At 43.7% G+C, this 14,234-nt stretch overlaps 1 protein-coding gene across 5 annotated transcripts; it reads right to left on the bottom strand.

Annotated features, from left to right (window-relative positions):
• Positions 1-3,259: 3,259 nt before the first annotated feature.
• eif4ba (eukaryotic translation initiation factor 4Ba) lies at positions 3,260-12,933 on the bottom strand. Of its 5 annotated transcripts, XM_019881144.1 has the most exons (15): positions 12,847-12,933; positions 11,174-11,314; positions 10,547-10,752; positions 10,273-10,389; positions 10,093-10,147; positions 9,833-9,979; positions 7,886-8,008; positions 7,555-7,731; positions 7,196-7,463; positions 6,987-7,075; positions 6,635-6,878; positions 6,486-6,523; positions 4,866-4,995; positions 4,450-4,522; positions 3,260-4,246 (listed from the first exon to the last, which is right to left on the bottom strand). In XM_019881144.1, exons 1-15 carry the CDS (start codon positions 12,857-12,859, stop codon positions 4,172-4,174), a joined length of 1,896 nt encoding a protein of 631 aa, XP_019736703.1. In that variant the 5' UTR covers positions 12,860-12,933; the 3' UTR covers positions 3,260-4,171. The 5 variants fall into 5 exon arrangements, with proteins under 5 accessions (XP_019736703.1, XP_019736704.1, XP_019736705.1 ...); XM_019881145.1 differs by lacking the exon at positions 4,450-4,522; XM_019881146.1 differs by lacking the exon at positions 4,866-4,995.
• Positions 12,934-14,234: the final 1,301 nt, after the last annotated feature.

Here is a 14,234-nt window from a genome sequence, read left to right as displayed (position 1 = left end):
ACATGAAGTGCAAGAACTAATTTTGTGCAATTTTTTTTGAACATCAACCCACTCAAAATTATGTTATTCAGGTACTATGTTTGTCCTGAATGTCATCCCAAATCCGCAAATCATTCAGCCTACTCACGCAGTACAGGGCAGTATAAGACCTGGGGCAAGTGCAACTGACATGATATTGCCATCTGGTGGTAAATGGTGAAATTACAATTAACTGGAATATCTGACTTTAATAAATCCATTTGGAGGAAATTTACAGGGATGACAAGTTAATTCATATTTGTATTATAACTCAAACTGTGGCATACCTGATCAAATCGAATCATGATCGCACTGAGTCACATCGTTCCACTTTAATTAAAATGCAAGATCTTGTGTCGTGTCTCCTGTGGCGTCAATCAGGATTCATTATTCAGCTTGAAAGTACTCTAAGACCGCAGCGTTTTTGACAGGAAAGAGCAGAAATAGACTGATTTCCATTCTTGATTCCACTCCACTGAGACGGAATACAATGATTGTCTGTGTGCTTAAATCTCAACACGGCTCGCCTTCTATGCACCACACGCTGAACTGTAATTCCTCAGACAAAACTCGGCTTTTAGCAGACTGTTGGGTCGAGGAAAATTTCAAACAAGAAGTTCTTTCTACGAGGAGGTTTTAAACTGCTCGAGGCGTTCTTCGGCTTCTTGGGCGGGACCAATCTGTGCATGCAAAATAAAGGAGGCTTCAGTCCATTAACATGTTAACATTTACTGTACAACCAGACAGTCAGTCACAGGCTAATGATTGATGACATCTTCAGGCACGAGAAGAGTAGGTAAATGACACCAGGACCTAGGCTGTCATATGCTGTGACGGGTGATGGTGTGTGCGTGGGTGAGCGAGAACCAGCTGCTGACTCACAAGGCGACACAGGTGGGGGGCTGGAGCCGAATAGTCTCTTTCAGGATTTCCAAACCTTCCCAGCTCTCGATCCAAGTGGGAATTTGGTTCTTCGTCGCACGAAAATGTACTTGGAAAAAAAAACTCATGCGTTAATAACATGAACTACTGATAAATAACGCAGAATATGTGATTTAAAATGTGTACATGCTACATGGTCAATAAAGTTCATAAACTTCAAAGCAGGCTTACCTGGAAGGCCAGCACACTGTGCAATGCAGCCGAGCACAACTGGTGTGCACCATGGAGAAAAAAAATTGCAGTTGGCGACTCAAACCCATCGACTAAAAACGACTGAGCACCACACAACTATCGACGTGCGTCAACTGAAAAACTGCATCCATGTATTCGGTTTTGATGCTCAGATAGAGGATATTATTTAACTGAACCACAAAAAAAAAAAGGCCAACTGTCAGAAAGAAGTATATTGACACAAACAAAGGAAATGGACAATAAGGGAGACGGGGCAGAAACAGTATCAATGGCAAAATTTCCAGGCAAAATCCATCGCTCACCAAAAAGTACATAAGAAAAAAAAAACAAAAAATAACTTGGAAGCACAGACCTTCCGTCAAAAGTGTGGATGGATAAATCAAGTCAAGTCAATTTTATTTATATAGCCCTTAATGGCAGAAATGTCTCACAGTTGAGGGCATGTGAAGGGAAAAAAAAATCACTGCTTTTGCAACATCTAAAAAGACATCACGTCTGTGGAAATTTGTAAATGTAAATTTAGCACTAAAAATGAACCATTGAAAAAATTACTTCAAGTTATGACTTAAAATGGACTCTTGAGATCAATGCATGTACTTAAATGTAGTAAACATGCATCTTAAATTTAGTTCAAACGGTAGTGCATCATCAGCAAAAAAATGAAAGGTATCCCATTTACGATGCTTGTAAATCAGACCAACACGTTATTGGCCGGCATGCTGACCTGACCTTCATGTGAGTGAGTGAGTGTGAGATGAAGCTCAGCAGGATTCTTACCAGCTGCCACCAGGATTCCAAGCTGCAGTAAGGGGGGCCCGGCTGAAGAAACATTGGAGATATGTCCCTGCAGACCACACTACAAGAACATCTAGATGGCAAAAAAAGTTGTTGGGACATCACAACTGGTGGAAGTCGTCATCCTATGATTGGCAGGACTGCAGAGGAGTCAACACATTTAGGCTTTAAATGTATTGCTGGTTGATTTCATTGCGATTGGGTTTCATAGCAGCCTGTGGATGTCAAGTTTCATGAATGTACTACTTTCAACATCATTTGGTTAGCTCAGTTGATTTTAATACAATATTCCCCCCCCAAAAAAAGGATGTTTTATGTAACCGATTACAAATGTGTGAACCAAATCGACAGAGTCAACTTTGTAAACCATTGTAAAAAGAAGCACTTTTTACTGTTTAGTGTCTTTGACTGGATCAGCTGTTCATACTTTTAAGTACTCTACACTTACTTGCACTACCAGTAGTTTATATAAATATATATATAATTTTTTTTTCTTTTAAGTTATCTTTTAACAATTTGTGACTTTGTTCAGCTACATTTTTGGGACCAAAGTCATTTTTATTCAGAGTTGCAAAATAAATAGAAAAAAGTCAAGACAGAGGTTTTGGGTTCTAATTTTGTTCTTCAACCTTAGTTCTGTCCCAGAATTTTCCATTTTCAGTTAAAACGGCATTGAAGACCTTTGGCTTTCTTGCCATTTCTTCGGGTAATCTGAGAAAAAAAGTATCCTAAATTAGTCATTCACTACATTAGCTTTCAGCGCTAGTCATTTTCAGACCCTTTATCCTACAATGTTAAAAAAAAATGTAAATACATAGACATACCTGGGAATGAATGCCTGGATTCTTTAAAAAAAAACATTCTTGGCATTGAATGAGTTAACGTGGATAGTTCTGATTATAACATCAACTTGCTATATTGGACCTCCTGTGAAAATTAAGATACAAATAAAAATCCACTGTGCGATTTGAGGTCATACAAGGAAACGTGGGGGGTTGGTGAGAATGTCATATCAAAATCAGCTCCCCGCCCCCCTCAATAACCCACCGAAACAAAAAGTCCTTCTAACGTACTTAATGTGAACATGTACATTGGTTTCACACTGCATATGTAATTTTCGAAAATAGGAAAATGCCGTATACGGATACGTAATTTGAGAACAATAAAACGACAAAAGTTGACCCACATTTTTAGCACGTACAAACCGACGGACATGTTCAAATAAAGTACATTCAAAGGACTTCTCCAGTTGTGCGCAAAAACGCAAGGCACTCGTCGATTGGAGTAAAGACATAAACAGTTGGGAAGAACGTGCTGTGTACCCCTTTTATTGCAAGCGGGAAAAAAGGTCATGTCATGAAAACCTCCCACACTGCGGCCCTCACATGAGGAAGAGAAGGAAGATTTGTGGACAGCAGTGGAGGACGGGAAGACGGCCAGAAAGGAGCGCAAATAAGACTTTCATTGAAGCGATGATTTCATCGGAAGGGATAGAAAGAGAACAAAGTCTGTACAATGGTAAGGGCTGAACAATAATGGCACTTAAAGACTCGAGGTGAGTCATGAGGCGGCTGTTTAGTGTCATTCGGAGTGTTAAGTGAATCACGTCTAAACATGTTGTACAGTGGACATGTGGAAAACGTTCCATGCGTTACTTTCAGATTCGAAGCCAGTGCTGGAAGACAAGATTTGTGATTACGTTTCGAGCGAGAAGAGTTAAAAGAATTGATTTTCAAATGACTAATAAAAAAAAAAAAAATTGATGTGGCCTTTGTAGGAGGTACGCAAAGTCATCATGGGAATGATTGATTCGAATTTAAAAGTCCATTACGGTGCCATAGCTACGTCAACTAGGATCAATCCACCGCACCTTTGATCCACAAATATACAAATTCTTTTTTTCCCCACTTTTTCCATTTATTTATTACAATTTGCCAACGTTATCCATCACATTTCATTGAGCTAAACACTCATATTATTCCCAGCCCAATTAAAACAAGTCCAGAAGGTGACTATTGTGTGGAACCTGAAAGAGTCCTCAAGAGTGGGGCAGAGGAGGGAGAGGAGAAGGGAGATGGAAGGGAAAAGACAGGTTTGAGGGAAGGAGGGAGGGAGAGAGGGAGGGCTGAGTGTCCTCCCGGGGGCTACTTCCGCATAAGGAGAATATAAGCTATGTGAAATTATTATTCTTGTGTTCATTTGCTCCTCTTCTTTGCCGTCTTCTCTACTCCACGTCGCCAGCGTCGTCGCCGTCTCCATCCATTAGTAAAGCAGCGTACTTACTGGCTGAGCTGAACTTCTGAAAAAGACAATCGGGCATTCTCAGCAAATTGCGTTCAGGCAAATCGTTCAGTCGTTCATTATTTGGTGCCTGCTGCTGGTGGTGGTGGTTGGTGGCGGGCTGGACTAAAATGTGGAGGGGGGGAGGAGCCCAAGAGCTTCAGGAACAGCCTTTAGCAACTATGACAACTGCCAAAGTTTGATGCCCGGTGACGGACTTACAGGGATTGGGGCTTCGTCGTATTTCTTTGGCTCTGGCGGTGGTCGGGCGTCTCGGTCTCTTCTGTTATCCTTTCTACAGTCAGAATGAACCCGTAGGTTAACATTCATCAGCAAGACTAACAGCACTTGCCAAGAATACTTCAAACAGCAAAAAGCTGAAAGACGACAGGATCACGCACACCATCCATTTGGATCATCTACAAGCCGCTATCAAGCCATAGTCCAAACTTGTTTTCTAGCTCATGCTATGCTGTTACTGATGTCGCACTCCAACTAACATCGAGCGTTTTTGGGAGGGGGGATGCATCATCAGTTGTGTAGCTTAATGTGGGCCACTCTTTGCAGATGCCCTCATGCTAGCTCCCTGCCTGCTTTGGTTAACAACTTAAAGAGTTGCTAAGCTGTAAGTGGCTGACCTGTCTGCCTCCTTTCTTCGGTCTCTGTTGGGACCTTCTCCTCGCCCTCGCCCTGCTCCAGGCCCCGCAGGCCCACCTCGAGCCCGTGGGGGGCCCCGGTCCCGGTGAGCAGCGTCAGCCTTGTTCTCATCTTAAAGGAGAAGCCAGACAGTTGAGAGAATGGTTGGACGGTAAACTGTCGACTACACTTGCAACACGCGGCAGCAGCAAAGCCCCATCCGTGGCAGTCACTGATGGAGGGGCAGTGAAAGGCGGATCATTAAATGACAGTTGGAAAGTTGGGTCGACTGAGTCCCATTTTTTTTTTCACCCTCCATACAGCTTTGCACTTACAGTAGGTCAAATTTAATTACAGTGTCCCCCCGCTATTCGCGGGGAATTGAGACCGAGCCCTGCCGCAGAAGAGGAAAAATCGCAAGGACTTGACGGCCTCACTAAAAAGGTTATATAGTATCGCAAGATGGCGGTCAGCACGACTGTGGTCTAAATGAAGCGCCTCAACTCACCTCAAGGTTTCTTGGCACCAAGATGCCACCAAAGAAATACTTTTGATTTGGCCCGAGCGCAAAAAAAGTGACAAGATGAGTTTCTCAGCGAAGGAGGGGATCGATTTCATGGGGGTGGGGTGAATAGGTGACTCCTCAAACCTTGAATATGCTGGGGAACACTGTATTTGCATTTTTAATCCATCTGTCAAAAAAATTTCAATCCAAGTGAGGTTTTCATGTATATCTCTAATGAGACGCTTTTCATAATTGCATACTGTTCGTTTATTAGCTCCCCACACAAGAGAAGCGACAATAGGACTGACGAACAGTAAAACGTTTGGGAAAAGTGACATTTTCGTGGCCTTCCTGAATCAACTATGAATTATTATTTTTTTTAAAGCACCACTGAAGAACATTCTAATCTTTTATTTCGTTATGCTAATGAGCTGTGTCACCACAGAGACAATGAAGAGATCTGAACAAAAACAAATGTGAGCAGCTTGTCAAATGGAAAACGCCACCTTATTGGAATAACAGTTACCTCTATGGTACAGTGGAGCTGCACATTGGCTGACTTCAAGTTCTTATCTTCAAAAATAAACATGTTTCAATAGCAAATTAAACATACTCTGTTCTCTATAGGCAGGGGTGCACATAAAAATTGGCATGTCATCTAATGTTTTTTTTTTTTTTTTAATCGACCCACCAATCTAATGGATGAACTTTCAGACTTATGGCACATTTGGGCAAAGTCTTTCATTGATATGTGTAGCAATGTCGGGTTAATATTTTTTCAGTGACTTTTGCATCATATGAACTCCAAATGGTACAAATTCTGGGGTGCTTGACTTTGGTGCATGACCTTTAAAAAAAATCTGAGGGCAAAATACCAGTTAAGCTCTTGTCAAATCTTAAATAGCCCTTTAAGAGAAAAAAATATCATAATTACAACATACAACTATGCTCATCGTATCAGAGTTGATCATCCATCAACTTGGCACATTACTCAAGTAAAAGCGGTGTTAACTACAGCTCGGCAGTGTTGCTTATCACAGCGCTTCCATTTTTGAAGTGTGAGACAACAATTGCTGAAATCACCCAGTGAGTCCACACGTTCAGCAGTGAGCCTTACCCTTTCCGGATCCTGTTTCATCTGCAGAATTTGAGGAGCTAAAAAAAAAAAAAAGAGGAGGAAAAAATATATATAATAATAATCAGGGCATAACGTACAGGACAAAATCTATGTCCAGTATTTGTTAGGCATCGGAATTGTACGCCCACCTGAACTTGGGAGGAGCTGAACCAACAGGTGAGACTGGGGACCGCCCATCAGTGTCAGCAGAGCCACTGGTGGCCGCACTTCTCTTGGCCCAAGCATTCTCTTTCGGGGGAGGTGCTGGCATCACCTTCAGCGGTTCCTTGCTAGGGGCTGGCTGCGAGGAGGGTGCAGGGGATGAGGGCTCATCTTCCCTGCCGCTGAAAACCTCGTTCTCCCCGGAACGCTCGCTGTCTCGACACCGGGACCCTGGTAGATGAAACAATGGGAAGCTGAATTGCGTCGCGTGCTCTGGCCAAACTCAATTTCGAAAACTCAATTTCGATGTTCTGAGGTGAAAGTGTACGAAAATCTCACCTCTTCCAGAACCACTTCCTGGCTGGGAGGACTCACTTCCTGTACGAGATCTTTCAGTGTAACCTTCCTCACTCCGCCAGCTTGGATCTCTGGATATAAAAGATTGACTCAAATGTGTAAGAATCGAAAATCAGTGTCTATTTTGCAATCCCTTCCAGTTGAGCATGCTATAATTCCAACGTTTTAGTGAAGGATGGTAGACGACATACTTGTCTCGTATCTTTCTGTCAGGGCCCCGACTCTTGTCCTCCTCCAGCTGCCTCTGCAGCCTCTCTTCTTGTTTTTTCAGCCTCTCTTCTACCTCCCGTTCTTTGGCTGCTGTGTCAACTGGCTTGGCAGCACCAAAGATGGAGGAGGCCCTGCTGCTGGACATCGGTGGAGCGGCCGGGGAAGATGCACTGCCACCGGCGCCGCTACCTTCCTCCTCCTTGGGCACACTGCGGGGCTTTAGATTCAACTTGGGCCTCTGCTGGGGAGCTGTAGGGGCAACGTGCAAGTTTTATATCAAGTGTTGAAGACCACACATTGACGCCCTTAACAACCAGCAAATTCCAAGCACCGCACTCACCTCGATCCTCACGCCGATCATCCCGCCGTTCATATCGATCCTCGCTGTAGCGATCCCTGTCGCCAAAACGATCTCGATCTCCGTAACGGTCGCTGCTACCGCGACTATCATCATAATCCCGACGGAAGCTACTGCCAAACGCACGACGGCCACCTCCACCACCACGAGAGTCATAACCTAGAAAGCAGAGATTGAAGGTAAAAAAAAAAAAAAGAAAGACGAAACATGAACTACCAACTGGCGGTCGAGCAGGTTTATCGCAGAGTTGGATATAGCAGCAAAATCTACCAAATCGAATCCACCCCATCTCGCCAAAATATGGCAGACTCACCTCCTCTATCGTAATCTCGCCGGTCTCGGTCATCGTAGCGGTCCCGGTAGCGGTCTCTTCCTCCATCATAGTCTCGTCGTGGACCATCGCGGAAACGATCTGACTCGTAGCGATCACGTGATCCTGTGAGACGTTTTTGATTCGATCAACTTATTTAGCTAAAACACAGTTGTGTTTCTAGTTGGGTTTTAAGTTTCAAATAATATATATATATTTTTTTATTTCATGCTACTTTGTACACTGAACAGGGAAGCTTTCGTGTATTTTTGGGGGTTTCCAAATAGTTAGGCGTCGATATTTGCAGGAAACCATCTGTAGCTTCACTGAGCCGTTGTAATGCTCGTAAGTTATAAATAATGGTTCAAAGTATCTTGTTTTGCCCGGGTGAGGACAACGTCAACAACTTAAAACTACAGTCACGTTCATCAACTAAACTTCCAAGAAGAAAATGCGGTAAATTCAGTGTTATTCCATTCATAAACTAAATTTCAAATGTGACTTACTCTCTCCAAAGGCATCGTCTCTCCTGGGAGGCGCGTCGTCAGTGTCGCCACTAGGCCGAGCCCTCCAGTCACTGTCTGTCTTGTCAGGGCCCATGTCTCCCATTCTTCCACCACGATCTCGCCCTCCCATCATTCCACTGTCTCTCTCTAAGGTAGAAAGACACCAGCATGGTATACATCACCAGCGGGATTCAGATTGGAGGATGGAAGAGACATCATAGTACAGTCCTTCAGGGGAAAAAAATGCATTCATTTCGTACCTTTATCATTCGACTGGTCTGCTATATCCACCCGAATCCTTCGGTTTCCCAGGTTCTTTTGGTGTGAACAGAACGGCAGGTACAAATTAAAAAGGCATTTGTTACGCTATGGCATGCCTTCTGTGGATTTAGTGAAGAGAATTTAACTTAAAAATGCATCGCCATGGTGTGTTGCCTCACCTCCTCATTGAGACTTAAGGCCCTCAGGAGAGATTCCACATCATCAAACTCAGCATAGCCAAAGCCCTTCAACCTTTCGTGGTTGCTGGGTTCACGAGGCAGACGCACTGCACTGATCTTGAGACAAAGACAACAGATTCATAGGTCAGTAACTTGGGGGAAACATTGAGAGGGGGGCGGGGGGAGACATCAGCAAATATGACATCGAACAATCTTAAAACTGCAGGTTAACCGCGTACGCCCGTCTCTGATGCCATGTTAGGTATTTGCTTACTGCCAAGCCGCGAAAGAAGTCTTTGATGGATTCTTCAGTGACATCATAGGGCAGGTTGCCGAGAAAGGCGGTGTACGGCGGGCTGCGGGGCAGTCGGGACCGGTCAATATTGGGCTCACGAGCTGAACGGGGCGCTGTGGGCAGGATGGACCGGTCAATGGGCGGGGCCCGGAATGAATCCTCATCTGTGTGCCACGAAGTCGACACTAGAAAAGAGGGACAAAGGGAAACTGAATCACTCTGCTGTCAAAATAATCAAAAATGTGCTGACATTCACACTGTTGTTCATCCAAGTAACTTCAATTTTGGGGCAGGTGTGTTGAGAGTATTATCACATGAGAATGAATGCAATTTGCCTATTCAGAATACAGCTACAATGCCAAAGGTAGAGTTTGCATAAAACACATTTTCCCAAAATAAATGATTGAAATCCTACATATATATCTGCTCTTTAGGAATGTAGACCTTGATTTTACAGGGCGTTACATTCATATTTACCAAATCCAGTTAAAAACAGTGCATGGACATGCAAAATACAGATTGATACAGCAACACTGAAAACAGAGCTCGTAAGTTATAAATAATGGTTCAAAGTATCTTGTTTTGCCCGGGGGAGGACAACATCAACAACTTAAAACTACAGTCACGTTCATCAACTAAACTTCCAAGAAGAAAATGCGGTAAATTCAGTGTTATTCCATTCATAAACTAAATTTCAAATGTGACTTACTCTCTCCAAAGGCATCGTCTCTCCTGGGAGGCGCGTCGTCAGTGTCGCCACTAGGCCGAGCCCTCCAGTCACTGTCTGTCTTGTCAGGGCCCATGTCTCCCATTCTTCCACCACGATCTCGCCCTCCCATCATTCCACTGTCTCTCTCTAAGGTAGAAAGACACCAGCATGGTATACATCACCAGCGGGATTCAGATTGGAGGATGGAAGAGACATCATAGTACAGTCCTTCAGGGGAAAAAAATGCATTCATTTCGTACCTTTATCATTCGACTGGTCTGCTATATCCACCCGAATCCTTCGGTTTCCCAGGTTCTTTTGGTGTGAACAGAACGGCAGGTACAAATTAAAAAGGCATTTGTTACGCTATGGCATGCCTTCTGTGGATTTAGTGAAGAGAATTTAACTTAAAAATGCATCGCCATGGTGTGTTGCCTCACCTCCTCATTGAGACTTAAGGCCCTCAGGAGAGATTCCACATCATCAAACTCAGCATAGCCAAAGCCCTTCAACCTTTCGTGGTTGCTGGGTTCACGAGGCAGACGCACTGCACTGATCTTGAGACAAAGACAACAGATTCATAGGTCAGTAACTTGGGGGAAACATTGAGAGGGGGGCGGGGGGAGACATCAGCAAATATGACATCGAACAATCTTAAAACTGCAGGTTAACCGCGTACGCCCGTCTCTGATGCCATGTTAGGTATTTGCTTACTGCCAAGCCGCGAAAGAAGTCTTTGATGGATTCTTCAGTGACATCATAGGGCAGGTTGCCGAGAAAGGCGGTGTACGGCGGGCTGCGGGGCAGTCGGGACCGGTCAATATTGGGCTCACGAGCTGAACGGGGCGCTGTGGGCAGGATGGACCGGTCAATGGGCGGGGCCCGGAATGAATCCTCATCTGTGTGCCACGAAGTCGACACTAGAAAAGAGGGACAAAGGGAAACTGAATCACTCTGCTGTCAAAATAATCAAAAATGTGCTGACATTCACACTGTTGTTCATCCAAGTAACTTCAATTTTGGGGCAGGTGTGTTGAGAGTATTATCACATGAGAATGAATGCAATTTGCCTATTCAGAATACAGCTACAATGCCAAAGGTAGAGTTTGCATAAAACACATTTTCCCAAAATAAATGATTGAAATCCTACATATATATCTGCTCTTTAGGAATGTAGACCTTGATTTTACAGGGCGTTACATTCATATTTACCAAATCCAGTTAAAAACAGTGCATGGACATGCAAAATACAGATTGATACAGCAACACTGAAAACAGAAAATGGAAAACCTTTTAAAAAAAACAACCAAACTATAACATCTTATCCATTTCAGTGCTCACCGTCCCCATCCAAGTCATCTGTTTCATCAGCCCAGCTAGTGGTTTTGACGGGGTAGCTGGGAGCCGGGCCACTGCCTCCACTTTCGTCCGCCAAGAAGTCAGTGAGAGTGAGGGTCTTCCCCTTCTTGTTCTTCTTCTTAGCTAAGGGGAGAACCACAAAGAGTTTGCAGATTGACGTACGCTATCATGAAAATAACTTGAAGTGGATGTCCATGAGGAAAGTTTTGATCCAGTCAAAGGAACCATAAAACCCAAATATTTCATAGTGCTCTTTGGACTGTAATATTTGTTAAATTACATCACAGCTCCATTTGCGAGCTATATAACGTTTTATTTCTATAGTATTAATACTCGTGCACATGTGTTATTACTGCTGTGAAAAAAATTTATTTTCCTCAAGGAATGAAGCATGTACATATGAGAAGAGAACCTGGTCAGCATCACAAACTTCCAGTCCACTTTGGCATGCAACCTTTGGTAAGATGAGTGAAAACAATCTCTATGTTTTGATGAGAATGAGTGGACATTAGAAAAGACTAGTTGTGGTTGTGGCACATTCAGAGAGCATCCACGCATGGCAGAATTTTCCATATTGTTCAAACAGCAAAGAAGTGCGACATGGGGTCCGATTTGTTTTGATCAGAGGCAGAAAAGGAAGAATAAAGCTGACTCACGACTGTCTTTACACAAAACTGCAAACAAACGGCACGTTATCCATTTGACTACTAAATTAATCTTGTTTGCATGTTCATACGCCGCTTGTGCCTTCTGCCGATTTAATGTGGATTTATTTTTTAGGTCAACGATCCGCACCAAATTGGCAGCACCGACACGAAAGCGACGAGCAACTTGGTCGCGAACTTTTTGGATTCGGTGACACAAGAGAGAGCCGGTGCTGACACGTGGCAGTCAAAAACCACTCAATTCAACGAGGTGATTATTCTTGCGATGCTAGCCGCAGCTTAGTCAGCACAGGGCGTGCTGCCGGGGAGCGTATCACTGCTGAGGTGGCTAGCTTTTATGGCCTAGCGCAAGTCGCCGCGCCACGAATCAAGTGCGCAGTCGTCGCATCAACATTGGACCGGAAAAGACTGCGGACTGCCGCGACGATGAAAGGCCAGCACGAACGTGCGTGGCGTGCGAGTTGAAACGCTACAGCTGCCCTGTTTTAACTGCGCACAGACGCCGGGGAGAGCGGCCGCACACGTGGGGAGAGTCCCCGGATAGCGCGGACTGGTCGGCCCAACCCCTCGACTAAACGCGCTTGCGTCCGTTGCTGCTTAGTGTGCTCGAGCTTTAGCTAGCCGTTGGCTAACACGTCATATAGCAAACGAAGGTTTGTAATACACAACACTAACGAACTGACAAGAATTCAAAAAAAGGACATGACAGTTCCGACTTGTTACTTAAGAAACAAAAACTAACCACCAATAACACGTGTAAAATGTTCGAATGGAGCTTGTCGTTGCTTCGTGCAGTTACACTCCTTCGGCGGTTTCGTATGCATTGGCTTCAAAACAGAAACAGACCTATTTTCCACGCCGGACAACGACGAGGAAGTGAGCAAGGACGTACTTACAAGTTCCGAACGCGAAATGGCCGGTTATTGGTTGTTAAAACGGACTGAATTGTATCCCCAACCGAGCCTGTCGGTTCACCCACATAAACCTCACCTGACGCCGCCATGTTGAAGAGCGAGTTCGCGGTAGTTCCCGGATGAAGGCGTCAGCGGGTTATTATCCGGAGCGCGCATCCGCGTTCACGAGCTCGGCTGAGTCCTCTCCCCCGTTGGCCAGCATCTGCCAGCCATCATGGCATCGTTGCCTTGCTGCCATGATTATCAGGGCATGTTTTCAAGAGACTGCAAAAGTACTCACACTCCGTGTATATGTGAAAAATAATAATATTAAAGTAAAAACAAGTACACACTCTGAAATCTAAACACCAAAGTAAAAATGCATAGTTACAGCCAGTTAACAGTACATGGAATCGAAAAATTCCTCTGCACGAGAGCAGAATGATTTTGAAAGATAATGTAACTTCTTCCCCACAGTACTGCGATTGTCATTTATGATGCAATTATTTATTTCTCCAAAAACGGATGTGCTAGAAAAAAATTCACGTTTTTTTTCAATCAGTGTGGAGAACCTTTTGAGTCACATAAAGTAATCTCTAATTAAATTTTGCTGTTGACTGTAGTTATCTATTTTAATTAGCGTTGTTAACTTACTAAATACTTTGACTTACAGTGTATTAAGCGTTCAGTAAAACGACAATTCTAAAAAACATAACGTACGGTAATTATTTTTTGACATGCAGGGTGTTAAAATGCTTATAAATGGGGACATGAACGGGCTTTGTGGTGATGAAGGACGTCAGAGTCCTACGTCTTCCCCCTTCAACTCCGGCCATGACTAAATGCTCTAAATATTCAAGGAAACAATGAATCTCTTGATTCTGGAATTCCCTTAACGGCTTATAGAAGTGCCTTTATTGTGACTGCACAAAATGTCCGTTTATATCTAATTATCCAAAAGAATGCTTTATACTATCGACTCACTTCAAAAAGTACAAAAAAAAAAACCACTTCAGTCTTCCCAAATACATTATGCTTGAGTACTTTTGGTGAATTGTGTAAGCATTTGCGTTTTCGAGAGATTCAAGTCGCCAATGAGATAAAATGGGGACTGTTGTGTCTTGAAATGACGAGGCACACACACGCGTTTAAAAAAAAAAAACAAGAAAAAAAAAACGTCTGCGTCGTTTATGTGTTTTGAGTTCGACGCACTCTAGTGGCCAAAAATCAACAGTGTCAAGCCACAAAGATGTGCCACGGTGGCTCTTTTCAACATACTGGACAATTCATTCGGTATACTTGCACGCTCTGTACTTGCACACGCTCGCAGCGTCCAATACATGAGCTGTATTCAACATTATGTCTTTCCAAAAACTATGTTGCTATCATATCATGTTTCAAAGAGGTATTAATCAAAATATTCATTATTCTGGCTTCATCGCGGATAGTGTTTAACATGTTTACCTGAGAGTGGAAAGGTCCCGG

The sequence above is a fragment of the Hippocampus comes genome, unplaced genomic scaffold (genome assembly GCF_001891065.2).
Source record: "Hippocampus comes isolate QL1 unplaced genomic scaffold, H_comes_QL1_v1.1 scaffold68, whole genome shotgun sequence".
Lineage (NCBI taxonomy): Eukaryota > Metazoa > Chordata > Actinopteri > Syngnathiformes > Syngnathidae > Hippocampus > Hippocampus comes.
This window is presented reverse-complemented; position numbering and strand designations above follow the sequence as displayed.

What these genes read in the sequence shown, in the direction of transcription:
- eif4ba (XM_019881144.1), bottom strand. An exon ending in AGACCAGTCGAATGATAAAG is followed by an intron (nt 9,980 to 10,092) that starts GTACGAAATGAA and finishes TTTCTACCTTAG; the next exon opens with AGAGAGACAGTGGAATGATG. An exon ending in TCAGCTCCTCCCAAGTTCAG is followed by an intron (nt 6,524 to 6,634) that starts GTGGGCGTACAA and finishes TTTTTTTTTTAG; the next exon opens with CTCCTCAAATTCTGCAGATG.